The sequence below is a fragment of the Numenius arquata genome, chromosome 10 (assembly GCF_964106895.1).
Source record: "Numenius arquata chromosome 10, bNumArq3.hap1.1, whole genome shotgun sequence".
In the NCBI taxonomy this organism is placed as follows: domain Eukaryota; kingdom Metazoa; phylum Chordata; class Aves; order Charadriiformes; family Scolopacidae; genus Numenius; species Numenius arquata.
In genome coordinates, this window is record NC_133585.1 from 17,175,344 (window position 1) to 17,202,496 (window position 27,153).

The 27,153-nt window shown below is 36.3% G+C and overlaps 1 protein-coding gene across 2 annotated transcripts in view; it reads right to left on the reverse strand.

Moving 5' to 3' along the window:
* CTNNA3 (catenin alpha 3) overlaps window positions 1–27,153 on the reverse strand; it is a 492,103-nt gene that overhangs the window by 175,233 nt on the left and 289,717 nt on the right. For both annotated transcript variants that reach the window (XM_074154868.1, XM_074154867.1), the window contains exons 8-9: window positions 11,022–11,102; window positions 5,067–5,219 (exon numbers count right to left, since the gene is read on the reverse strand). In XM_074154868.1, coding sequence (XP_074010969.1) covers window positions 5,067–5,219; window positions 11,022–11,102 — 234 coding nt within the window. The remainder of the gene's footprint in view (window positions 1–5,066; window positions 5,220–11,021; window positions 11,103–27,153) is intronic.

The following is a 27,153-nucleotide window of genomic DNA, read 5'->3' on the forward strand; positions in this document are numbered from 1 at the left end:
TTAAATTACAATATGAGCAGCGAGTCAGTGTAGCAAGCAATTTAGCATAGCTCAATTAACATTTCATATTCAGAGTAAAAAAAAATAGTAGGTTCTTTCTCAAGACCTATTGTTTCTATTTGAGAAGTTTTCATTTTCAGATTAAAATAGAAACCACAGAAAATCTCTCTTGATATTTCAAGCAGTACTTCTAATTTCCATATCAAATTAATTGTTGGAGAAAGCTTTATGAGAAGAGGAACTTCTGTTTTTATAATGTCCAGCTCAGTCTATTGTATTTATATACAAAACTATATCATAACCTACTATTTAAACATTCTTGATCTTTAAAAAAGAAATGCAAAAAAAAGCACTGAAAACTAGGATACACCTGAGGAAAACCCACTATGTGGAGCATAAGAAAATGAAACATAATATATGTCTCAGAGTAGACCAACACTCATCTCTCAAGGCATAATTCATCTCACCTCACTTCAGCTATCTAGAAGTTAGACATCCAGACTAAACAAGTCATTTAGTCAAAGGAGAGATAGGCACTTAATATAAGCAAGATAAATCTTCTTTGGGAAATCTTTATCTTGGGTTAAGAGTGAATGGGGTAAATAAGGATTTAAATTGAAAAAAGGCCAACAGAATGACATCTCAGAATACCTACCTGACTTTTTCAACTTTGAAAAAAGACAAAAGCAGCAAAATGACAAGTGAAGTGTACTGGCAGGTACAGGGGGCTGGAGGGCAGTATTGTTAGTACATGTTTTAATTTCAGCAGACAAGTAAATGCTTAAACTGGAAATAACACAATTATCAATGGTTTGTTTTACTTAAAAATGGACTTACATCCTGATCCTGTAACATCAAAATCACTGCATTATCTATCACTGCTGAACTTGTTGGCTTCAATGCTAAAATCAATTTTTATGTGACTGGAGATATGACTACACAAATACACAGGTCTTTCTGGACCCGATTCAGAAATTTATTTTGCAATTTTTTGCAATCAAGTGAAATATCATGGAAGGCAAATTAAACACTGATGGTTTTATCAATATGGCAACAACAGTATCATTTACAACTGACAGAGTCATGGAATAACAGTGTATATTAACATTTACAAAGGACATATTAGAATAGGTAATAAAACTATGCTGATTCAAATTATGGCTCACTGATTATTTTGAGAATGCAATATCATCTCTTTATTACAATATGTTGTCCTTTCTCCATTTTTAAATTGAAATTATCGAATTCATCATTGGTGAAACATTAACATCATCACCCCAGCTCAACAGTGTTGCTCTGAAGCCTCGTAGGTGTGTGAAACATGCTCAGCTGGAACAGTGTGTTTGACAGGACAGAGCCAAGACACTGCTTTTATAGAGACCTACTGATGTTGAACTCATAACTGGATTCAGGAAAAGCTGTATTTTTAAAAAATACTGTTTCCTTAGTTTGGAGAGAATGAAACTTCAGCAGAGAGTACATACAGCTGATTTCACAGCACATATCTTTGAGTGCAAAAATTTATGTGATGAAAAGGAAATAAGTCATACAGCTTTCTTATGCCAAGATAACTTTTAGAAGAGCAATGTTAAAATCAAGCAGAACTGGACAGACCTGTTTCCATACATGGAGGCAATGGAAGAATGCCCTCCCTGAGGTTGCCAAGAAAGAGATAACTATTAATTGTACTGTGTGTGCAGTACTGAAGTCCAGACATGTAGATCCTACGACTCCTCCGAGAATTGGTGTGGCTGAGTATCCAGTAATTCTCAGCTGATGCAAATAGATTAGCATGACTTTTTTCAACCTCAGGAACAAATCAGCAGGAAACTGGGAGAAAGTCATGAACCAGAAATTTCCTAGTGGTCACAGTGACTGCATTGACTATTTATTATTTTTTTATGCATCTTTTACAAAGTTATTCCTAGTATTAAATAAAAGAACAAATGAAGATTTGCAAAAGGACCTCATGGTACTAGATGACTGGATGGTAACACAAGATGAAATTCAACGTAGAGAGATGCAAAGTGAGTCATTTTGGAAAAAAAAATAAAATACAGTGTTACTTATATATGATGGACCTCAGCAGACTAGTACTAACCGGGAATAAGATTTTGGGATTATCATATAAACTTTCTGTGGGTGTTGCAGTTTAGTGTTCAGCGGTCGTCTGAGAAGAAACACTGTTAGGAATTAAATAAATGTGGAAACAGAGAACACCATGAAATATCTTGAATAGCATGCACAGTTCTGACCTACCCACCTCATGAGCTGGAAGGTGCTGGTAAGGGTACAGGCAAGGTAGCAAGGTGATCTTTTTATGGCTTCCAAACAAGGAAAATTTAAAAAGACCAGAAATACTCAACTTGGAAAACAGACGATTGAAGGAGACATGACAGAGGTGCTCCTATCCTAGGGAAATGAAAACAGGGACTGGTGCCCATTTTCTTTTCTGATACAAGAATTCAGGGACAGCAAATGAAATGATCATGTAGGGGTTTCACACGTACTTCTCTACACAACACATAGTCAAGCTGTGAAATTCTCTACCATGGCATGTTATGGATGTCAAAGGTTTCTAATAGGCTCAGATCCACACCTAGGGTCTTTTACATTCAGAAAAAAAAAAAAGGACAGTGACAAAAACGAGGGATTGCTAGCATCTGAGCTGGTTTTCAGGTCTCACAGCTCGCAAGCAGCTTCACTTCCATCAAGGCTATTTGCAGCTGACACAATACACTCTGATAAATACGGTATTTTGTATTTAACAATATGGGCAGTCTTGCTTACATCACTGGCCTTTGCTGTATCCTTTGCTTCCCACAATCCATCCAACTCCTTAGATGTCACAACTACATGAAGATGGTAAAAGTTATGTTACAATTGTCTGACGTCTCATCTGTCTCACCTACCAGCCTTCTCTAGTACAGTTACCGTCATATGCCATTTTTTGCAACAATTTTTTCCTAGTTGTTTAGCTTTTAAAATATTTTACCTTCAACTATTGTCTCTGTTAGTATTCCATAGCCAGGTATACGCCACCCATGATCTTGCACTTCAATACTTGACTTAAGTTATTCCCAGTTGCCAAGATCAAGCCCAATTCTGCAATAACATACATGAATAGCTTTCCAGATTTATATTTCATAACCTGAAAGTTGCAAGGGGATTTGCTTGTTGGCTTTTATATCAGTGAAGAAAATAAAGAACAAAGGAATGAATGGGAAGAATCTCCTCCAAACCTGCAAATCATAACTGTCATTTAAGAACCTTCTGTTAAAATATAAAAGTGCTTGACAACTTTCTCATAAGCTCTGGGAATGCTGTACAGGGTGGGCTCTTGAATTAACCTGTCATCCAACTCAAAATCTTACAGATGGCAAACAACACCATGTTATGAAACATGTCCCTGGCAAAAGGCTGGGCGGCTGTCCCAAAGGAGACAGGTGATGTTTACACATCGGAAGTTTCACCAAGAAAAAGTAAATTCTTTGATAAATAAATAGACTAGTAATGTGTATGCTGAAAAAGAACATTCAACTTTCCTCCCCCCTCCCCTTTCTAGGTAGTAACTGTGCTGGAATTGCAAAACTTTGCTATAGTCTTTCTTATATCTTATATCACTAAGTATAGCTGTCTTCTGAGCAGTCTTATGTTCACAGGCAGCTGCTACACCTCTTTGTAGATTTTCCAGGCAGTGTATCTGTGCAGCCATTAGCCCCTTTAATCACAAACCTACCCTGATGGCCAGCTATTCCTTGCATTTGGGAAACAAATTCAAACTCATGAAAGGAAATTAAATGGGATTTTTAGGTTCACATCTTCTCAATTGAATAATGACTTGGGTATTTCAGCTGACCTGGACTCAACTCCAAATTCAGTTATCTGATCTTCAGAGCTCACCTGTCCTTTCTAAAAATCAAGCCACTTCAGGCTGGTTTAGCTTCAGTATTAGAAATCAAAAAAATTCGTAAAAATTTTGGTTTGTGTTTTAGCTTTCATTTGATTTTGCATTATGGTCAAAATGAGACACTTGTAAATCCAATAATAATAACTGGATTTATTCTGTAACTACACAACCATGAAACATAAATGCAATACTCTACTTTTACTTTAGCTGTTTACCTATCTGGCTTTCATTTTCTGTAGATCACCCAAGATTAATGAATTCATTCTGAGCCAAATAGTTTTCCTAAGTAAATTTTCAGCCGCAGAGTGAATTCATTGATTTTTCCCATTGTTACATTACTGCACACAAAAGCACTAAAAGCTTAAAAAACCCACAAAAATTGGCAACACATTCCTTACAGGCACTTGAGATAATATTCCTGCAAAATCCATGACTTCAGTATTCCAGCAGTTTCAAGCTCCAGTTTGAATGAGTTTAAGTCAGTGAATATTTAGTCACATTTGCAGGACTGATTACCCAACAAACGAATATCTTCCCCCAATTCTACTTACAAGTGTCTAAGCAACAAAGAAATATCATTTGTAAGTCATAAAGTATCCTTTAGAAATGAATGCTGAGTATACAATGTATGCAAGGGAATTTATTCAGCGTATACACCAACATGCTTTCAGTCTCCGATAGGGTTCATGGCTCTAAACTGTGTGTCAGAGCACCATTTCCTCTTGAGCATATCATTACACAGGCGAGAAACTTTCAAAGTGAGAAAGCTGGCAAACAACTAAGACTAATATGGTGTCTTACGTACTTTGAGTGGTAGTATTCTGAACACTCTGAGCTAATTCTCCTTAGAATCACACATTTGATCAAGTTCCCCCTCAATATCTTTGTGAAAGGTTTACACTAATTTCTCAAATTAGAATTTCCCACCACTTAATTTTTATGGAATGCAATACTATATAAACCACAAAACCCACTATCTTACTGCATACCATTATATAAAAAAATGTAGTATGTTTACTATTATCCTAGGCCACTTCCGTATTTTTCCTGAAACGCCAGGCTTAATTGTTTTATGATATCTGCCAGCAAAGGAAATATGCAATGACAAGTCACTTATACCATATATTCAAAAAAAGTGCAACTCCCCCAAACATACCTCCACAAGCCTGCTGGTGTGTTCTCGAAAGATAGCAGCATATTCCTTTATTTCTTTATCTCTTCCATTTTTAGCAGCTTCAATGAGAACTAAAAGTGGAACAGTGGTATCTAAGAAGGAGTCTGAGATGTGATCTATAATGGCTTTACGGAGCTGCAAAAGAAAGCATTACATTAGTACCTGCTAATCGGACTATTTATTGAAGTCTACTGTAATTCTTGTCCATTAGTATTTTATAACATAAATATGTGCACGCCACGTTCCTGCATTATTTGCAGGATTATGTGTCTGAAACCTACTGCAGCTGCAATTTATCTATTACACAGAAAACTCTAATTTTAGGGACCATTTTAATATACCACTATCTAAATATGCATGTTTATATGTGTGAGTGCAGATATATAAAACACTTAAAACCTACTAGTTCTGTTGAAATTAAGGCAGCCAAACAAATACTCATGTTCTTTGATGAATAGAATAGACTACTTAAGTGATTCCACGCATGAAAAATTACTGTTAGACCAAACCTAATGTCAGCTGGTTTCCTCCCTTGAAGTCCAGACACCATGGTAAAGTTTATTTCACTTTATAAAGAAAACATTAATTTAATTATGTTTGTAGTCACAAAATTGTCTACATGATGTTATCATAATTGCAAAATTACCCACATATTTTCTGCCTTGTTCGAAACCCCAATGATACAGTTTGATTAGCAAAATGGTAGCCTTCATGGTAGTTATATCAATGAGATTACTGATTATGCCACCTGATAATAGATTAATAAGGCAAGAAGAATGATAAGTGCGTCTCTATTTAAATTAATTGTTCTTGAACATCTTGCTTAAATTATTAAAGTGTAACATTCTGCCACAAATTACCTTTCTTAAATTAGGTTATGTGTAAGCTTATCATTGGGACATCACTTCACTTAAGAAGTTATTTTCCATGTTATAAATCTACACATGGCAATTGTTCATTTTAATCATAGAACACTACAAGAAATACACCAATCATGACAATATATGGAATGCAACTAAATTATCAAGTTCACTGAATTTCCTACTGCAAAAAAAAAGTATTTTTACAATTTTATAAAAGATATTGATTGGAAGAAAAAAGAATACAAAAGGCTTTTAAGCTCTTACACGCTTACAGGTTTGTTGCCAAAGGATGTGTTTTCACTTAGCATTTTGCTCCAATGTATCTACATGAAAGCTCAGTAGAAGTAAAGATTTCTACAGCTAGAAAACTGCAAAAAACCAAAAATTTTTTGATGCTGTCCTTGTAGATAGGGCAGTGAACATGCACAGCAGAAATAATACCAGAGAAATATGTTGATTATTAAGATTTGGATATGAATTCCACCACTAGCTTTTGGATAGCCTCACCATCTGAAGCCAGCTCTCACTGACTCACCAGGCACATGGGACAGACAAATCTTCCAAGTCCTGCCAAGCTAGCTGTTAAAATTTCTGTGTTGGAAAAGCCCAACGCAAGAAAACAGACCCACTCACCTGTTTAAAATTAAGTATGTGAATGTGACCTTGAGGAATCACAGTTTAAACATCAAGATTTCAATTCACAATAATCAGCAACAAAAAGCTGTGGAACCATATCCATGGCCGATGATTCATTATCTCCAAAAGAAATATTTTTGGTTCTGTGTAGACCAGATTGTAGGACTTTTGCAGCCTTAATATATTATTTGAGGAGCAGTGACTGCAATGACCTTAGTCACATTCGTGGTGAGCTTGAGGCTTCCAATTTTCAAACTAGCAGCCTAATTTTCTCTCTCATCGCATAATTCTTTGCTATAGCTTTTTACTGGTTTGCTTGGTTTAATTAACCTTTCACATATAAATTATCATTATTATTTTGTTCTAAGAAATCCTCTATCTTGCAATTAAACAGTGAAATGCATCTTCTTCTAAAAAAAAAAGATAATGCTGTGTCTTTGCTGAATACAAACAAGTTTGAAATTATGGTCCTGTTTCAGCTATGTGAAGGAATACATGAAGCTGAGATTTGCAAAAGATGGCTTGTGTAGCATTAAAGAACAAAGAAATACAATGTAGAACAAAGAAAGGGAAAAGACAGAAGGAAAAAAAGTAATATCTGAAGCAATATCTATTTCTCTTCATCTGAATCATAACAATCATTTTTTCTGCAACTCAGTAAGTCTGTTTGTGACTCTGGCCACCTCTAGAGCAAAAAGCTAAAAACTAAGTAGCTGTATAGGGAGGTGTATAAACAAAGAACAGCACCAGTAGTACTAGCAGGAAATACTAGGGAAGTTATTGTGCTACCATGGAATTTTTTCTCATATTTTTAAGTGAAAGAGACACCATCAGAAGAGGGAAAGCAGAGGGAGGATGATGTCTGACAAATTGTTTTATTTTTAAGGTCCAAGGTCTTATTTTTACCCTTTGAGCCAGCTGTTACAGAAGTGGAAGCACGGAGAGTTTTTGTTTTGATATCAAAGTGCATTAAAAAATAAAGTAGAAACATGTTGTTTATAAAACATGGGGCATAAGGTTGTCAAAAACAAACAGTGGAGGGTAGAGAAGACAATCCCAGCAGCTGTTTGCAACACTATTAAACATCAGTATCCTGATGAGTACAGAAAACTGTGTTTGCCTCTCTTCGCCTCTTGCCGCACAAGACTACACTGGCAAAAGTCCTGGAAGAACTAAAGATTAGCTATTACTGAAGGATCTCTCTTTCCTGTTTCGAAGGGATGCCAGGAAGGCAATCTTTGTTTTCAGAAAAAGCTATCCATGATGAAGAAACAATATAGAAATGCAAGAATATTATCAGGAATAACAATTACAAAAAACCCCAACCAACCAAAACTATTGAACAGCCGTAGGAGAAATATCTGTGCAGTCCATTCACGGTACACTGGGAAACAACTGGGAGGTAAGAACCGTGTATGGTAATTTCTCAGAATTAGAAATTGGAATGAATAGACAGTTCCTTCCTAAATATTCATACAGCTCTACTAGGCAGGGAAGCTGAGATCTAGGTAAAACTGCACACATGGAAATGACATGCACATCTCTGGCATAATACAAGTAAAAATCAAAACAAAACAGAAGAGTTTAAAATTCCCACAAGTACTGGCCAAGTTCCTGAAGTGAATACAAATAATTTCATTTGAAAAGCCAGAGATTTTTACAACTTCCAGAATACACTGTTTTTGAGATACCTACTTTTGCCTTCAAGTCTTGCCATATACAAGCCTTCGTTCACTTTATTTACTGTGGTCTACAAAGATGTTCCATAGGGGCCCATGGCATAACCCCCAATGAGGTGGTGACTGGGCCAGCAGTTATTCATAGATCGGTCCAGGCCGGAAGGGACCTCCAAAGGTCATCTAGTCCGACCTCCCCGCAGTCAGCAGGGACACCCCCAACTAGACCAGGTTGCCCAGGACCTCGTCGAGCTTCACCTTGAATATCTCAAGGGAAGGGGCCTCAACCACCTCCCTGGGCAACCTGTTCCAGTGTTCCACCACCCTCATGGTAAAGAATTTTTTCCTAATATCCAATCTAAATCTCCCCTTCTCCAACTTAAAACCATTGCCCCTCGTCCTGTCACTGCAGGCCTTTGTAAACAGACCCTCCCCAGCCTTCCTGTAGGCCCCCCTCAGGTACTGGAAGGCTGCTATGAGGTCTCCCCGGAGCCTCCTTTTCTCCAAGCTGAACAACCCCAGCTCCCTCAGTCTGTCCTCATAGGAGAGGTGCTCCAGCCCCCTGATCATTTTGGTGGCCCTCCTCTGGACCCGCTCCATCAGGTCCATGTCCTTTCTATATTGAGGGCTCCAGACCTGCACACAGTACTCCAGGTGAGGTCTCACCAGAGCAAAGTGGCAGAATCACCTCTCTGGATCTGCTGGCAACACTTCTTTTGATGCAGCCCAGGTATATGATGGTTTTGTTTATTGTGCACTACACTGAAGAGATTTCAAAAATACAACTTCATAAGGTTTCATCTTCAACCCCAATTTTGCAGAGGCAATCCCAGCAACTGACTGAAAGTGGAGTACATTGTGCACACCATAACCCCAAATCCACTGCGAGTGCCTCATGTAACTCCAGCTATGGTACACAGTATGATTAAAAAAAAATTAAGTTTTATAAAAGCTGTAAGAATAGAACAAATAACAATTTTTATGCTTTTAGTAAAAGTGTTGACAGAATAATGAATGTTCGTAAGTGAAAGCTAATAAGACTCTACTGCAATATCTACAGACACAGAACTCACAATTTTATGTTTCCCAGATCAGGAATTAGACATGCGGTAAGTGCTCTTCCTAAAACAATTCTTATGCAATTTACATGTATGAACACAGAATTGGAGGAAGAAGATGAAATATTTCTCATAAATGCCTTCCAGTGGAAAATGTCAAGAAGCCATAGAGCTACTCTGCTTAGAGAAAACTACTGGTTCTAGATTGACTATAAATTGGCCATGAATACATTCAGACTGGACACTTTATAAAGGTTTATGAACATACAGAAATTGAATTAGTTAACAAATTTTAAACACTGTAACAGAGTCATAGAAACATAGAATCATAGAATGGTTAGAGTTGGAAGGGACCTTAAAGATCATCTAGTTCCAACCTCCCTGCCATGGGCATGGACACCTCCCACCAGACCAGATTGCTCAAAGCCCCATCCAGCCTGGCCTTGAACCCCTCCAGGGATGGGGCATCCACAGCTTCTCTGGGCAACCTGTTCCAGTGTCTCACCACCCTCACAGTAAAGAATTTCTTCCTAATATCTAAATCTAAATCTCCCCTCTTCCAATTTAAAACCATTGCCCCTTGTCCTGTCACTACATTTCCTGACAAAGAGTCCTCTCGGGCTCTCCTGTAGGCTCCCTTCAGATATTGGAAGGCTCTGATAAGCTAGAGTTTAATTAATTCATGGAAGAGACTGTAGGACAGAATGGGAGAATTTCTAGACACACTGAGCTTGTGATGCAAGTCACCAGGTGACTGAGCTGAACATATTTTTGATGTAACGTGAGGAGAAATTGGATAGCTCATTAGTTGAAAACTCTGTACTTATATTCATCTCGTCTTTCAAGGATTCCCCTGGCTGATTATGGGAGACAGGCAGGAATTTATTCATCATTTTGAAGCATAGGCCGGCTTGTAGGACTGTACATAAAGTTGGGCAGGGTATTCTTACACCAGAGAGCTGATAAATAACCACACCTAGAGGTGAGACGAAAGCAGCATGTGCTCATGTGCTATGTAGCCATAAATTTTCATAGACTTTGATGGGGCAGCCTGGCTGAAAACTACTGGCTTTCTAGTTCTTTCTAATCTGGCACGTTATGTACTTCCAACATAAGTTGCAATTTTTATCAAAGATGTTCCATGCAGAGAGAGGATGTAAACACAGCTGCTGATGTCTACTGCTGACCTTCTGCAGTACTCTGATGTTGCGGATTTTGGTCCATGTCTCACATTAGTTTTAGGATACTGGGATGCAAAACAGGTGGGTGGACTGTGGATCACATTCTGTTGTATGAATTCTCACAAGTGTAAAGAACTAGTCATAATGGCCCAGTGATCCCTTCAAGGTATCTTTTCCAATAATCAATAATAATTCAAGCTTATCATAAATAAAATGAATTTTTATGTCCAAAGTACATTACTGATCTATTTCTATAGCAAATACATATTTAGACAAGTACACATGCAGAGTTTTGTCTACGTACATACATATACTCAGCCAGTTGCATTTGGTAGGGTTTTTTCCCAGTTTTGAAAATTTGTATATATATAGTCTGTGGAATAGTGTAACTATCGTCACTGTTTTTTTAATATAGATCTTTATTTTCAAAATGCAGTGCTACAAAATCTGAAAATAACTATTTAGGAAAACGAAAAACTTTCAAGTCTCCTTTTCTACCTTTTCAGTTCCCCAGGTTGCTTACCTGTCTGCGGAGGTCTCTTGTCTTCTTGCACATACTCTCTATCGCAACATTCAAGGCGTTACTTCTCTCTTTCTTGTCAGTCTGTAATAAATATAAAAAACACAATAATCGTTATGTGTGATCTCTTAGCAAGCACGTTCTTTGTGTTCTCAGTTCATCAGAACATTTGGTAAATCATGCATGCTTCAGGATTTTTTTAAATTTGAATACGTTTCAGGAGCCACTACCACAATATTCACAGAATGCCAATTTGGGATTTTAAGCATAATCCACGGAATCAAAACATATGCTTTACTAGCACTATACAGGAACGAAATTAAACACTTTTTATCTTCTGAATTGTTGTAATACTTTTTTATAGTCCAGGATTACTTATGAAACAATATAATTATTATTATTGATGCCAATCCATTATCACCACATTAATATGAAAAATTGTATTATCTCTCAACAAGAAATTTGGAAATTCAGATGCCCACAATGCAGTTCAGTAGTGCTTTAGTCTGCAGCATTCATTATTTTACTCCTGTAAAACAGAATAGGTGAGCTTCAAAATGTCCAAGATGTCGCAATGCAAACATTGTCAATGAGAATGGGCAACCTCTTTATTTAACAGCACATTCATTCTCAGCATCAACAGAAGACTGAGCTCTTGAGATATTTGAGAGCTATTGAGAGAATCAGTTGTGTACTTTCCAAACAATCTTTTTATTTCTATTTATAAGCAAAGTGCTTCTATCATTATTAGCTATCTGAAAAGTGTAGTTAATACTTTTATTGTACTGCCCAGCATTTTTTCTACACAATATTACCATAGCAGTTCTGTGTCTACTAGCTGTTTTGAATAATCTCATTTTCATGTTAGTACAGAAACTATGTGAAAACTCATTATGTCTGATGGACGTTGTTCCTCTAAAGCTATCATTCATTAGTCACTACCTTGGACTGCCCCGGTTCAAAGGAAAGAAGCCACAAATACTGAAAGTGTCTTTACACAAAGTCTTAACTAAGTACACATTACATTGCCAGGGAAAGGACCAGATTCTCATAAGCGTTAAAGAAACAGCTATGTATACTGAACATAGTATTTGGGCTTCAGTTACAGTACATTAGGAAGTCTATATTATAAACATGACTGTCTTGTTTTGTAAATCACACTAAAAGAAATACAAGTGAAAACAGAAGTAGTAATATCATGGTAGGCACCTAAGTGTATATCCTTGCTTGATACAATATATTATACTTCAGTCAGAGTTACTTCCTTGCTAAAAAATAATCATTAATCTGTAAACACAGCAATATGCTTAAGCAAAGACTAGAGATGATTGGGAAAAAAATTTTACATTAAAAGTGAATGTGTAATATAATAAATGCCTTGAAATTATTAGCACATTCTCTATCAACTGAAAGGAACAAGTAATTAAAAAAAAAGATCTTATATATTCCGGGTGGCTTAGAAATTTTCCTACTACTTTCTGTTTCTAAATTGCTTACAGTCTTCACAGGGAACGGATGATCAAACACAGGTCTTGGAGAGAGATCTGAACTTCACCTCGAAACCTTCAAGGAATCTCTAAAGGTAGATACTTTCACAGTAATGTGACCATTTCTCATACCAATGCTGCATTAGGAACTGAAGTAAATAATGACTCTTGTACTATGTTTTGCAAGCTATTGTCAGCCTTGACAACAAAATTGATCCCTTCTAAACTGCCAGGTAAACAGGACCAGTAAAAGCATTGTGGATACAACTCAGCTTATGCCTATGCATTTTCCGACGACAAAGATGCAGTTCCACATTGGCACATCCTTTAAAAGCTTTATATTTAGAGCCTATTTTTCTAAGAAGACAGAATCAATGTAAAATATTGGGATTTTTTTTGAAGTTCTCTAGTAAGCTGTAACTTCAAAGGTGGCAACTAATGATACAACTGGCTCTAAGCAAACCTTAATCTTCGAGGCAGCTAATATGAAATAACCTCACTCAGCAAGTGGCATAAAAATATTGAACAGTGAACAAGGAAAAAAATACTTTAGTTGCAAATTCTTAACGTAATTCTCAATAGTCAATGTCTAGAAAGCAAACCTAACTATAATTGAAGTTATTCTTCACCTTGTGTTTTCCTCAAGAACTAAACACACTCTAAAATGCAGCTTCAGACTGCAGAATGCGGACAGGTCCTGAATGTGGGTAACCTCATAACTGCAGACTCTCATCCTTCCTTAAAGACTCAAAAAAACACTTTATGGTTTGCATAAATCCTTCTTATAAAGATTTAAATATACCAAAATTGTGTATACAGTCTGTTAAAGTCGGGAAGACACTTGACTACAAAGTCTACTGTGGGAGTAGTCTTAAACATCAGTGGCCTCGCACTGCACTGTCCATCTTCTGTAAGGTATTCTCCATTGGTCCCAAGTACCGCTGAATGCCGAATTACTCCTTTAAGTTAAGATTATATTCCTCTGCAGGCTTCCATCTCAAATATGTACATGACAATAGCAGTTCAAGATCTACACTAGATGATTACAGTTTTTAGTAGCTGAAAAATACCAGATATAATATTTTAAAAGTGTATATTAAAACAATGGCACAGAGAAATCAAACATGATCTGAACATCTCTACACTATATTCCACTCTCCAGTAATGTAGCTAACATGTCTGTATTTGTGATGCTCTGCATCTACCCGTCAATTAACACTCTTCTCATGACTGCTGTACTTAAAACCAAACAAGTCTATCCTGAAATAGTTCATTCTTGTACAGGGTGAGTGAATTAAGAAAAGGGCCAGGAAAATTGTGCACATTATTCTAGGCTCTGGATTTCATAAATCACGCAGTTGAACTCACTCCTTTCAGTTTTCCTGCACTCAGCTACAATTTTATTCTGTAAAATATATGTAATAATGACTATACGGCTCCCTTGTGAAGATACTACAAGCAATATCCAGCTCCCATTTCAATGCATTTTTAACACATGAAACATTTTACAAGCACTAAGTCACGTTGTTATTAATAGTCCACTAAGTGAAAACAAGTATTTTTAATTAACACTGCATAGCCTGAAGATAAATGCTGAGTATTGCCAATAATACAGGCCTATCTATTTTACACACAAGGAAACAACATCAGTTGAATGACTAAAAAAACACATGTGCAGAAAATCTTTCCTGTTGAATTTTCTGTTAAAAGAGCACATATCTAAGGGGAGATTCTCAGTTGAAACAAATCACTGTATCTCCACTGTTTTTAATGGAGTTCATTTATATCAGCAGGGGATCATGACCTTCATGGGCATTACAGATCCTTCGACACTCCAAGGTATACAGATGCAAACTAATACGTTTGCGCTAACTACACAACCTTGAAGGACTCAAGAACACATCTTCAGTGGAGTCTTTGGTGGGCACATGCCAACAGTTAACAGTACTAACAGAGACAGCAGTAATTCTACAACCTTCATACTTCTTTGACTTGAAGAGATAGCTTAAACAAAGGAATAGTCATTCTGATGAGGTTTTTAATTTCACTTTATTTATATTTCTGAAGTGCTACAAATGCACTATGTCTCTCATTTGAAAACTGATCGGTAGATTATAAAGAAGATTTGGGGAGAACTACTTAAGTCATCATCTACTCTCTTCAAGTACTGAGGCTAATAGATATGGGCTAAATTTATTTTAAAATATATAAAAAAGCATATATAGAAGGATACAATCTGCCATAGGTATTAAAACAGTAAATACTATTAGTATTCATTATGTGAATCAAAGAAGACCCCCCTTTAGCCATAATCAAGAATTCAGTTCCAACACAGAATTGAAGTACTCTCATTAGCAAGACTAAAGTAAACAAGATCTGGCCAAGTGAAATGGTGCCAATTTATTTGGGCATGTACTGGTGATAAGGTATTCACAAGGATTTACTTAAATCTTGCAAGGCTGCACAGCTTTAAGTCCCCTAGTCATCAGAGAAAGTAATCACTGTGCATCACCTCTGAAGGTCCTGAGCCTCGACTTGCTATAGAGGGTGGCGAGAGAGACCTAGTTTGGTAGGCTGAAGTTTTGTCTTCTGAATAGTCCCCTAAAACGCTAATTTTATATTAAAAAACCCCACAACATTTTAAAAGTAAATTATAATAGGCCTTCATGAAGCACCCTGGATATTTTGGACATATCCACCTGAAATAGGTATCAATACTTCAAATATCAAGTCCTTATTTTTCACAGTAGCCATACATGTTCAAAAACACATATGTAGACTCTCATTTTTCAATGTTGTGGAATAAAAGGGAGCAATATTAATTTATCAAATCTGTGGTGAGATCAGATGTTTTCGGAATTCTGTATTCCAGAACAGCTGGAGTCTTAGCTATAAACTCAAAAGCTATTTTACCTCAGTCCTAAAGGATTCCTTCAAGCATTTGTATGGCAACAACACAAGTCAGGAGATTCTATCCATGCCTTTATGCAGGGCCCCAAGATACAACAGCTGAATTAGGATCTAGACTGCAAATAGCAGAAGTGGTCAGGATCTATCTGGGTCCCTACACAGGAAAAGTGGTGTTGGAGTAGTGAATGCAAAACCTGGAGCTTGAGCCTCACTGAATTTGTAAGAACTGCTCTCCTCAGTCCTGCCCTTCTGCGAAGAAATAAATGTATGCAGGTACCGGGCAGTATAAGGTTATAAACAGACTACATCAATATAAGTCTATTTATATCATACACATCTCTGTGTGTGCCATCGACTACAAAAACTACAAAGCAGTAAGTAATTTATCCTGATAGGTATCCTGACTTTCTTTCCTTACACACCACTATAGAGAGTTATTTGTAAACATACAAAACAGACTTGAGGTTCAGGGCATTCCTGATGTTTGAGGATATTCAGATGCAAGTTCATCTTGCATTCCTGGGCTTCCATATTGGTTTAGAATAACAGAAGTTAAAAGAAAGCAATGATACTTCACTGGAATGTTTAAAATTACATACATGATAAAAAAAAAACTTTATAACCTTAATACATATTGTACTCAAGGCTCTCCTAAAAATAAATTTCCATACTTAAGGGCCTATGGCCAGAAACTGAGCACGTTTTGTTTCCTGGGATGTGTCTGTTCCCAAACACTCACTGTACAATCTTGGGAGGACTGAATATTAAAAAAATCCAACCCACTAGCATGATTTTCATTGCTTATCTCCAGCAGCTGTACCAAGACTCTGTGATAAACAGCTTTTGATTTAGTTCAAAGTATCCTAGGACAATTTTATTTTTAAAAAAACTAGCACATTTATTGAAATCAGTTCTCTATGGAAATATTCAAAAAAATGTCAAGCTAAAAGGTAAGCACCAATCAATACTATGATAAGTTAATAAATGTCAGAGCTGTAATTAAATGACTGATCATTTCAGGCTATGCGTTAACTGACAATAACATTGTACCTTAACAATAAAAACCCAAAGCCCTACCCGACCTAAATAAGATACTAAACCAAAGTCACAGTCCCTATAGAGAGAGTAGGCATTTTATGTCTGTTGCTACAATTTAGCATTTAACATTCACCATCTAACATTTTTTGGTGTATGGTGCTTATAAATGTTTCCTCTCTTGATTTATAAAGTCATTTTGAATTCTAGCCAAAACCAAAACGGTGATGAAAAAAAATGTTGTGTTTAGTATAAAAAGCAGTTTCATAATTTTTTCAGTGTCCTGAAACAATGTTGCCATTACTTGTGGAAATTCCATACATGGATTTGTAGTGCGAAGACAAAAATAAGATTTTTTTTTCATACCCAGCTTACAGAATCTCTGATCTTTCAAATCCTGTTGTGCAGTTCAGCAAAGAAAAGACAACTGCAAGCATCTGTCTCAAAAAAAACCCCAAAACCATAAGCCTTTACAAGGGAAGATCCAGTTCAGTCTTGGTGCAGTCTTCATTTATATTAAAACACAATAACTAATAGAGGAAGGCCAAGAGGTATGTCAACTTGATTACTTCTCATCAAACACCTCTTTGTACCCAAATGCGTCTGGCTTCCCAGTTCAATCTAATAGCAAGAAGAGACCTCTAAAGGAAGTTTTCTTTCTTACTGCCTTCTTGTCTCGTTTTAGACTGACAAATCCTTCAGTCCCATTGCTGTTCAGTCCCAATCCTACAGTTCCCAGCACAGTAGGAACAAAAACTCTTGAAATCCATAGAAAAAATCAAAGAAATTTAAACGCTGTTAAGAACCTCTTTGTACGTCCTTGTACCAATTTGTATATCACTAGGCCCTAGGAATATTTGCCCCTTACAGGCAGAATTAATGGAAACATTTTACCCTTCAAAATTTTCAACTTGCTCCTGAAAGTATAACTTCCAAATGAAAAACGGGATCCCTTGTTAAAGGGCATAGGTCATAAAACTATGATTCTCTCCAAAGCTACAGATCTCAATGTTTGTGTCAGATTTGAACACAAAAGGAAGCCAGTTGTTTAAAATTCTGGTTTTCAAGTATATCTCATGCTTTTAAACAAACTTTTTAGAAGACCTCTTTGTTTGCCATCTAGGAAGTGGATAGAAATAAATTTTTGGGTGCAAATAACCCCATTGAAACAATGGGACTATTTACATGCCTGAACAATTATATGTACATTTTTCTGGGTTTTTCCCCCAAAATCTTTAAGGATTCACAGCAGTGCCACCTTATTAACTGCTGCCTGAGAAATCACTTAAATGAACATCAGGAATCCTCTGACAAGACAGTAAAGGCAAAACTTGACATTTCTGACATTTTAAAGAACAAAAATTCCTTTGAAAAGGAAAAAGCTCCCAGGCCTTTTCATACAGCATTTCAAAGCATATTTTTACTGTACATCAAAAGCCTGCAAAAGGAAATTCATTTACAAGTATATTTTTTACCTTTCTGTGTTAATATAGGAAACTCAAAGAATGAATAACCCATGAGTATTTTCAGTTGAAAATCAGTATATTTACTTGGTAACACAGATTCCCCACTCTAATAAACCAAGCCTCGTGCAGTTTTTTTAAAGACACCTGACTTAAGAAAACCTACTTCTGTGAAAAACAAGTAAGTGTATTTTAAAAGGGGGTGGGGGGGAAGCAAAGGGAACCAACAAGGGCATGGAAAATTATATGCAACTGAGCAAATAAGGAATCTTTCATGTGGAACTGTTTCTCATTATAGATATTATTTTCTCCTCAACAGCTCCAATATGAGATTGTCATTTTTTTTCCTCTTCAAGCCATCATGGACAGCTCCCTATGGATCTAATGCTGTGAGATGTGAAGTACCTCCTAAGAAACGAATTACTTCAACTTCTATCGATATCAGTTGGAGTACCGAGGGCTCTCCTCACTGTGTGAATTACCCTTTCTCAATCAATATGCAGGAAAAGTCTTGAATTTAAAGTCTCTCAGTATAACTCTCTTTTAGCATTCGGTTATGTCTAGTCCCTAACATTGCAAAACAAATTTAGCTCTAAATGAGCATGCATAAAACAACCTAAAAAATCATCAGAAAAATATATTTAGAATGTGTAACCCTTTAATTAAAAAAAAAAAAAAAAGCAGACATTTTCAGATCCTAATTAATCCGAAATTCTCAGAAAGAATTATTTTGCCAGAACATGCATAATATCACACATTCTAATCTACTCTCCAAAACATCAGTGTCAGGCAACTGAAGCCGGGGAGGGTAGCCAGGGTGTCTCAAAGAACAGAGTTAGATCCCTGGTTTCTGGTAAGAGAATAAGGAACTTAAATTCTCTTGAAAGTGACTGTGAGCAAGCCAAAGGAGAGAAGGAGGAACCTATTCAATTTCAATTTTGATTGTTTCTTTCTAATATACAAGGCAAATATCTCATTACATCAGGTTTTCTCTTACTTTTTCACATTGGCAGTATAAAATCAGCATGATTCTAAGGTGGCTCTAAAGCCCCTCCATGTTTTTCTACTACTTATTTGGGGAAAAGAGTTGCAGGAAGTGAATGTGTCATAACTGGTCTGTTGCAAAGCAAATACAATGATCACTTACTATTTCTAATGCAAATTCAAAAGGCATGGGTAATTCATATTTCAAATATGACAGTCTTTACTTTTGATAGTGAAATCATAAAGGCCAATAGTACTTTATTGTGGTTTATATTTCATCTTTAAAACTATGGAGGAATCAGCAAGGAGTAAAAAGGAAGTTAAATTTCTTTTAGTCAGATGTTACTATCATCCACTGATGATGCAGTGAATGGCAGAAGAAAGGCAACCATAACTAGAAATAAAGCAATATCCAAACTATCGAACTGACAAGAAGAAGCATATTTAAGGTTAATCTGCTTTTTACTAAGAAGCAATTTTCTAAGTTCCTAGTACAGAAGTTTTTAATTGAATATCCCTCTACTATTCACCAAAGTGTTCCAGCAGTTTTACAGCACGAAAACAGGAAATTAGTTGGAGAAAAGCTCATCCTACAGCAGCAGCGTAAGACTTTCCTATGATGAACTATCATATAAATTGCTTGGAGATTATATGCTGTTAGGAAAGGGAGGAAGATGGAAGGGGAAGAAAATTCAAAATAAAATATAGTAGAGTTGCTGAAATAATCCTTCTCATCCAGATTGTTTAAAGGTCGTGCTGTACTCAAACAGGAGTCATAAACAGGGAAACATCCAGCACTAAGCTACTCAAATTTTTCCATGCCTAGGGACAGGCTGAGTTAGTACACATTCCAAAGTGGCGTTTCTGTAGCAAAGCAAAGGCACATCCTGCACTTTTCAAGACAACAAAACCAATCTTACCACTTTTAGAAGTGGTATTTTAATGCGCTATGTACTACGTAGATTCCAATAGACTTAACAGGAGTGTGACAGCATTCAAATCAATCAGTGTTATATATATACACACACACACATATTTATGTTTTTTTAAATATATATATCATGATTACAAATACATTTCTGAGAAAAAAGATCTCTTTGAGGTCCTCATAGCCACCCCATACCATCCAATAACATCACACTTTCTCCTTACATTCTCATCATATCAAAGAGTAACATGAAGAGATAAGGAAGGTAGAACAGTAAAACAAAGAAGGAAATTTCTTTTTTTCCTTTATGACGTTTTCTGTGTTGACATATTTATTATTCTGAGATAATCTCTATGATCCTATTAATGATGACTTATAGAACAGACATGCTGTGACATATCTTTTAATGGAAAACCAGCATGCTCTTGTATGTCCACGGATGGGTAATGAAGATTGATTTCCCCAGTTCTCTGGATCTGAGATTTCAGTTATGGACATGTCCATAAACAAGGGAAATTCCACTTGTAATTATTCCAAAAAACATTTAATTTCACTCAGACATAATTCATACTCTATAACATTCCTGTGGAATGATTTGAAGGAAACTGAGACAAACATGGGTGGAACCATGAAAGATCTTGGTCTACAGAGAGAAACCTTATGAAAATTCCTACTTGTCAAAGACTTCTGCTCTAAATCAGGGAAAGTTTGGTAATTTCAGCTAAGATGGATGTTACGGATTTGGTTTTGTTCATAACCATGTTTTTAAATAAAAGTTAAAGGCTGAAACCCCAAACAGACAAAAATTGTAATTCCATGTAATTATGTATTAAATCTATTAGCTAATCCCTTTCTAATCCACAGCAATTAATTTAATTTAACACAATACTGTGATGTAATATATGAATCTAGGAGGTTAAGAGTCACTTAAGAATGTGCAGTAAATGAAAATCCAGCTTTTAGGGAGAGGACTAAGGCAAGTGGTTTAAACGTTTAGCTCTCAAATTTCTAAATACTTCAGCTAAACACTCATCAGCATCCTGTACGTAGAATGAATCCAGATTGTATGAATTCCTTTATAGGTCTTGTCTATACAGAGGACTACAAGATAATCAACATAAGATGTTTTGGGGATTGTCAGAGCAAATAATAGTCAATGCAATCACTTCATCAGGTGAATTCAGTACTATCAGTCATTTCTGAATAAAACATACCATTATTTATAGCAACACAATGAAATGACTCCAAGGTGTTATTCCCAGAAGCTCGTGACTAAATGTTTTCGATACTCAAATGTTATTTTAAAAAATCACTATTGTTAACTAGAGAAAATTTATTCTACTTCAGGTAGTTTCTGCTGTTAGCACTTAAGGGGGCAAGAACATGAAAGAGATTGATAAAAGAGCACTTGAATGATTCTTTTACACTGACAACTGCCAGGAAAGAGGCCATTGCATAGCCATTTATTTAGCAGATTGATCTGGACAGTGAGAAACCAGAGCATTACTGTGGCTGTTGGATTATACTCTCAGTACAAGTTTGAAGATCCTGGGTTTCTGTGCTACAAGAGAGAAAAAAAAGCAATTTGTTAAATGTAGCAGCTAACAAAGGGAGCAAGGGAGGCTGTATGTGATGGCATGCAGGGAAGACAACTGAAAATTACAGTCTCCTACAGGGCAGGGATTTGCAGAATCCTGCATGAGATCACGAAAGTCCGCTATTCAGGGCATCTTCCTCTGGAGTTCTATGCAGAAATTCTCTGCACTTTTTTCCTTATTTATTTTTACACAGAAAAAAATCCAAATATACCAGTGGAAAAATTCAAACTCAGCACGCAACATTTTTGACATTCTAATGAAGCGATCGTACTTTATGTTGGAAGTTCTTTTTCTGCAGGACTTATAGTTTAAATGTTGTACTGAATTTTTGTCTAAATTAAGATTTTCAGATTTCATGTTTCATTTTTCTAACCATTTACATCCCAAACTAGCCAAAGAATTAACATACTGTAAATTAACCTAAATTTACATACAATGAAAGAGTATAGCAAAAAAAATAAAGGAAATAAAAGTATCTAACTAGAACAGAATCAGTAGAAAAGTAACTAGGAATTATATTGGGTAAAGCTAAGAGCAGAAGAAAGATTCATTAAAGGTTTAAAAGAGATGTGCGTAAGTTAAAATCCTGTGCTGATCCATCATTAATTGTAGAGTAAGCTTTTAACTGACAGTGAACAGTGAAGATTGTGTAAAGGGTAGTGAAAAGTCCTTGATACTAGCAGAAAGCTCAAGGAGAATTATTAATACATAGGTAGAAGAAAAGATACAGGAAGCATGGTGACTTGTTGGCTATAGAAGGTAAGTGTCATGCAGACTGATGAAGTCTGGAGGTCAAGAGGAACATATCCTGCAGAAGGTATGGCCTATTGATTTTAACAGTAGTGTTCATGCTTTTAGGTAGCCACACATAATGAAGCAACGGGTAACATAAATGCCCTGGAAAAGAGGTATTAATGGTTGGCAATCTGGTGGCAGCATTTTGTAACGAAACCAGTTATCTCAGTTGAAGTAGAACCTGACAAGGTGTCTGAACACCCCATGACATGAGCTAGTTCCATGGACTATCACTGCTGAACGTACATATTGTATCAGAAGCATAAAAACCCCTAACAGATTCAGATTTGGTTTTTAGTGGAGGATAACATAATATAAAATTATGCTATTTATGTATTATCAGGACATCCATAAAAACTAAAAACCCAGGGTCTAGCAAAGGCTGTGTTGAAGGAAGGCAAGCATTCTGCTTCTTTAAGACTCCACACACATTTGGTATGCTCTTACTGGCATAATACCAGAGATATGGTGGTAAACTGACACCATACAGTAGAAAAAAAGCTGAGAAAAGGAGCTTTTAAAGAAATAAAAATTAGAAAAATGAAGTGATTTTTTTCACCAATGCAGTAATATCACAATGTTCCAAAAACAATTTTTCCTTTACGATTTATACTTATTCCTTTACTTTCAATTAAATAAATGAAATACATGGCTAAAATCTAATGAGTAACCTCCTGCTTCTATCAATGTGTGTTACTAAATTATATCTGAAGTTTAAAGAATGTTAAAATTACACAAAACCAGACAATTAAAAGCAAAAGGTTAAGTAGGATCATTGTAAATATTGTTCAAGTAGTTGTAATGTATATGTAAATTCAAATGCATTTATATTAAAGAAATATTTGGGTTGTGTTACAGTCACACTGTCTGTTTGCGTACTCTAAAAGTGGGCAGATTCATGCACTGGTATGAAAGATTTGAATTTTTTCCTTGTAATATCTACAGAGTGTTTGCTCTCAGACATTAACTCTCAACCACATGACAGGCGCATAAAGAAGAGTAAGAAAAGACAAGTGGAAGTCAAATGTCCACACAGACCGCAAACTTCAAGGAACAGGCTACTGGTAAGGAAGCCTTGTTTATTCCTTGCAAGTCCTTGTATATAGTCTAACAATGAGTGCAGTCTGCTACCTTTTTTATTTGTTACCCGGCAGACAGTTTTGAAGCTTCTCATGCAATTACCAATGGTAGCGTCACCCTGCCAAAAGCCGCATCATCTCCTGATTCTTCAAAGATGCTGTAGCATTTAATAAAAGTGATGATGGAGGTCCAGGTGGCAACAGAGCAGCCATCTAGAATTACAATCTCAGCCCAGCCACAGAAGTTTTTGAAGACTCTTACAACATGCTCTGACCATGAAGGATGGCTCCTTTCAGCAGTTTAGTAGCAGGCCCAGATACAGCTTTCTACCCACTTAGATAGTCCTCTCGGAAACAGTTGGATACAAAGATCTCCCAGTAGCAAGCATCCGTAAATTGAAACACTTCAGAAAGGGACTGTTCATTGACTCTGTGGTGTATGAAACATCATTCATGTGGACAAAACATAGTATTCAAGCACACATTTAAAGATTGTGCTAGTATGTGTCCTGCTGATAGGACATGATAGGTGTGAAGAAGAATCTTAATTCCGCCATGTCCCTGCTGCTTCAAGTTTTGTTGCTATTAACTATATTTCTATGCATTTGATGATACACATAGACATATTATTTAAACACATCACAATACTCACACTTACATATGCAAATATAAATACAGATAACAATCTGTCAGACTGTATCTGCTTTACTTTACAAACACTCTTTGGACTGAAAGAACTGCCAGTACTGCATGCTAATCTGATGGAAATCTGAAAACAGCAAGTGCACGAAACCGAGTGACTAACCTGGCAATTTACCATATTTGAGAGCCACCTGTTCAAGCATTGCAAATCAAAGAAAACCAAATTTTCTATTCATTTGAAACATTAATACTCACAGTTACCATGAAAAATACCGTTGAATGCCACGAAAGATAGCTTAGCATATAGTAAGACTATGAATGAGATTCTGAGAATGAAGATAATGTTGATACTTACTAGATACATTTATCTTACTTCCAGGCTTTCATGAATAAAGTACTTGCTATTGTGCTATGAACAGTATAGCAGAAAGTAAACTTTCTTCTGTAATCCCTCCCACTCCACTCTTGTTGCACCAAAAGATATCTCTACATCCCTATTCCAAAATCACAAGGAAAATTATATGCCTATTTGTGGGCAGAAAAAATTGGAATTAGTTCAATATCAACTGTTTATGAAAGTATAACACATATCAAAAAACTCAGTGCTGAAAGTATAACTTCAGTGTGGCAACACTTTACCTGTTTGTAGATATCTCCTTTATCGAACTACTTAAATTTATCATGATGAAGGTACACATTTAGATGTCTGTCTTTCAGGGATCTTAAAGGGTGCGTATGTTCATTTTTAACTAGAGTATGTGTTCCAATGTAGACAAAATACCTCTACAATCACGTGACAGTATTATATATTAAAACCACCTAAAATAATAATTGAACAAAACCACATTAATGGGATCCAAGAAAATGTAAGAGCAATTGTACATGAAAGGCTTTATGTCAGATTGTTCTGATAGCATAAGAGAAAATGGATGCTGGAGTAAACCATATTACATAAAGAGCAAATCTGATGTGACAGTGTGTCTGAGAAGAATGTTAATAAGAACAAAATCATAAAAAAGAGAATGCAAAAGCTAAGCAGAAAAGGCAAAGTAAATATTCCAGGCAGGGTTTGTGCTGTAATTACAAAAGAGAAATTAAATTATAAATTATGGAAGAGTTGTTGTTTCCTACTCACAAGGCATGTGTGAGAAGGGTACTTGGAACTGAAATGAGTTTGCAGAACTGGGGCTTGGTTTTACTTGTTTAAGAGTATAAAACTCAGGCTCATGACTTTTTTTTAAAGATTACTGATACACCACTTCTATGCTCATCCATAACAACAGCAAATGAAATATACAGGACGTTTTTGCTACACTCAGGAAACCTCAGATGGGAACTAACACATAACTGCTACTACAGACATCCTTGACATAACTTAAACTCAAGGGTACTGAGATGGAAAAAAAACCCACAAATGAAACACTCAAACGTGGAAGTGACAAAGTTGAAGGCTCTTCTTGTGACAGACTTCAATCTTGGTCCTTCATTAAGCTGTGCTGAGTGCAGGAACTTGGGTGAGAAGAGCCAAAAGGCTTTCAGATCATCTTTCTACCAATTCAGGTTCAGAAAGACATGGATCCTCACACACCATCTACTGAAACTATGGCAGTTAAAAAAAGCCACAGAGAACCATGCCACTGCCTGAAGTCAGAAGATGGCAATAAATGACATGCCATGATCCCTGCACACTACTTCTCCTTGCCTAAGGACACTAAACCTATTATTACCAGAGCAGGTGCCAACTAAAAGATTCTCCTGCTTTGGGGGAATGCCATTAACCTTCTCAGGGCAACTGCTTGCATCCACCGAGCAATCAAGAGAGGGGGATAGAAGTCAGAGCTAAAGGGCACAGAAGTCTGATGTCTGATTTACAATACCCTGAGGAGACAATCCAAAACCACTCTAAGAGAAAGGAAAAACTAACTTTGTGTTGTAAATTACATAGTCAAACAGGATCACTTCACATACTCCATACTGACCAAGTCCAAACCCAAAAGCTGGAAGATGTCCAACATAACAGTGAATCATCATTATTTATCAGTTGTAATCCTGTCACACTTCAAAGTGTCTAAAACACAGCATTATCTTTCTTAAATTAGTGACATTTGAAGAAAAAACAGGTAGATAAAGCCTATAGAGACTGGTACAAAAGCAAGCTTTCACAACATGTCAGATAAATTCACAAGCAGCACAACAGCAGTGTGCTCTGAAAAGTCCCTAACAATATATGGACAATGTGTACTTGGAGCCTCTGGATATTTTCATCCATGTTTCAAAAAGTTTGGAGAGGGAAAGAGGTTGTAGTACTTGCAAAAACATTACGAAGTGAAGGTTTTGTTGGGAGCACATAGGTACATACGTACTTTACAAAAGCTCCAAGAAACCACGCTTGTAGCCTTGTTAGCTTTGTGCCTGTTTTTGCAGTAAGCAGCCAGCACTACTCAAGTGATAGCAGAAACGATGTGCATAGGGTAGATCAAACAGGCCACATGAAATACACTGAATAATATCTGCTGATTTCTCATACAGTATAGAGGTAAAGATCCCATAACATGCAAAATATCTTTAACCACTTATCACTCTGTATATTAGTTATGCCATCTACCGAAAATATTGCATTTTTAATTTAACATTATTAACTGTTCTAACATTCTAGTTTGTTAGCAACCACGTGAATTGTGCAACACACAAGTAAGTGCTATGCTTTTAACAAATTTAATTCACTAAAAATTTATGGCATCTAATATAATTTTGAAAGATAAATACACTTAAATTTTACCTGTAACCTGAGTCTAAATAAAGCCAAGACAACAAAACTGAAAGGTTCAATGCATTAGTTGAAAGAGCTGCTAAATAAATCACAGGCAACTTCGTTTATAAAGCTAAAAAAGAAAATAAGAACAAGCTGCTAAAAAGCACAAACAATGCTTTGCTTTCATTGTCATATATAATTGAAATGCCAAAGAGTACTATACTCAGAGGCCATAAATGATATATGGAAGAAACAAAAATCAAGGAACTGGAATCCAGCATCAATCCTACAGAATGTTCAACATAGGGCAGAGAATGACAGGAATTGCCAGTTCTTGCTAACTTTACATTTCTACGGTTCTATGCAATGCTGCCATCCCTGAATTTATAAAGTACTCCCTAGAATTAAAAAACACATCATCACTTAGAAGCTAGTTCCTCATCCACTTCAAGCATGATATGA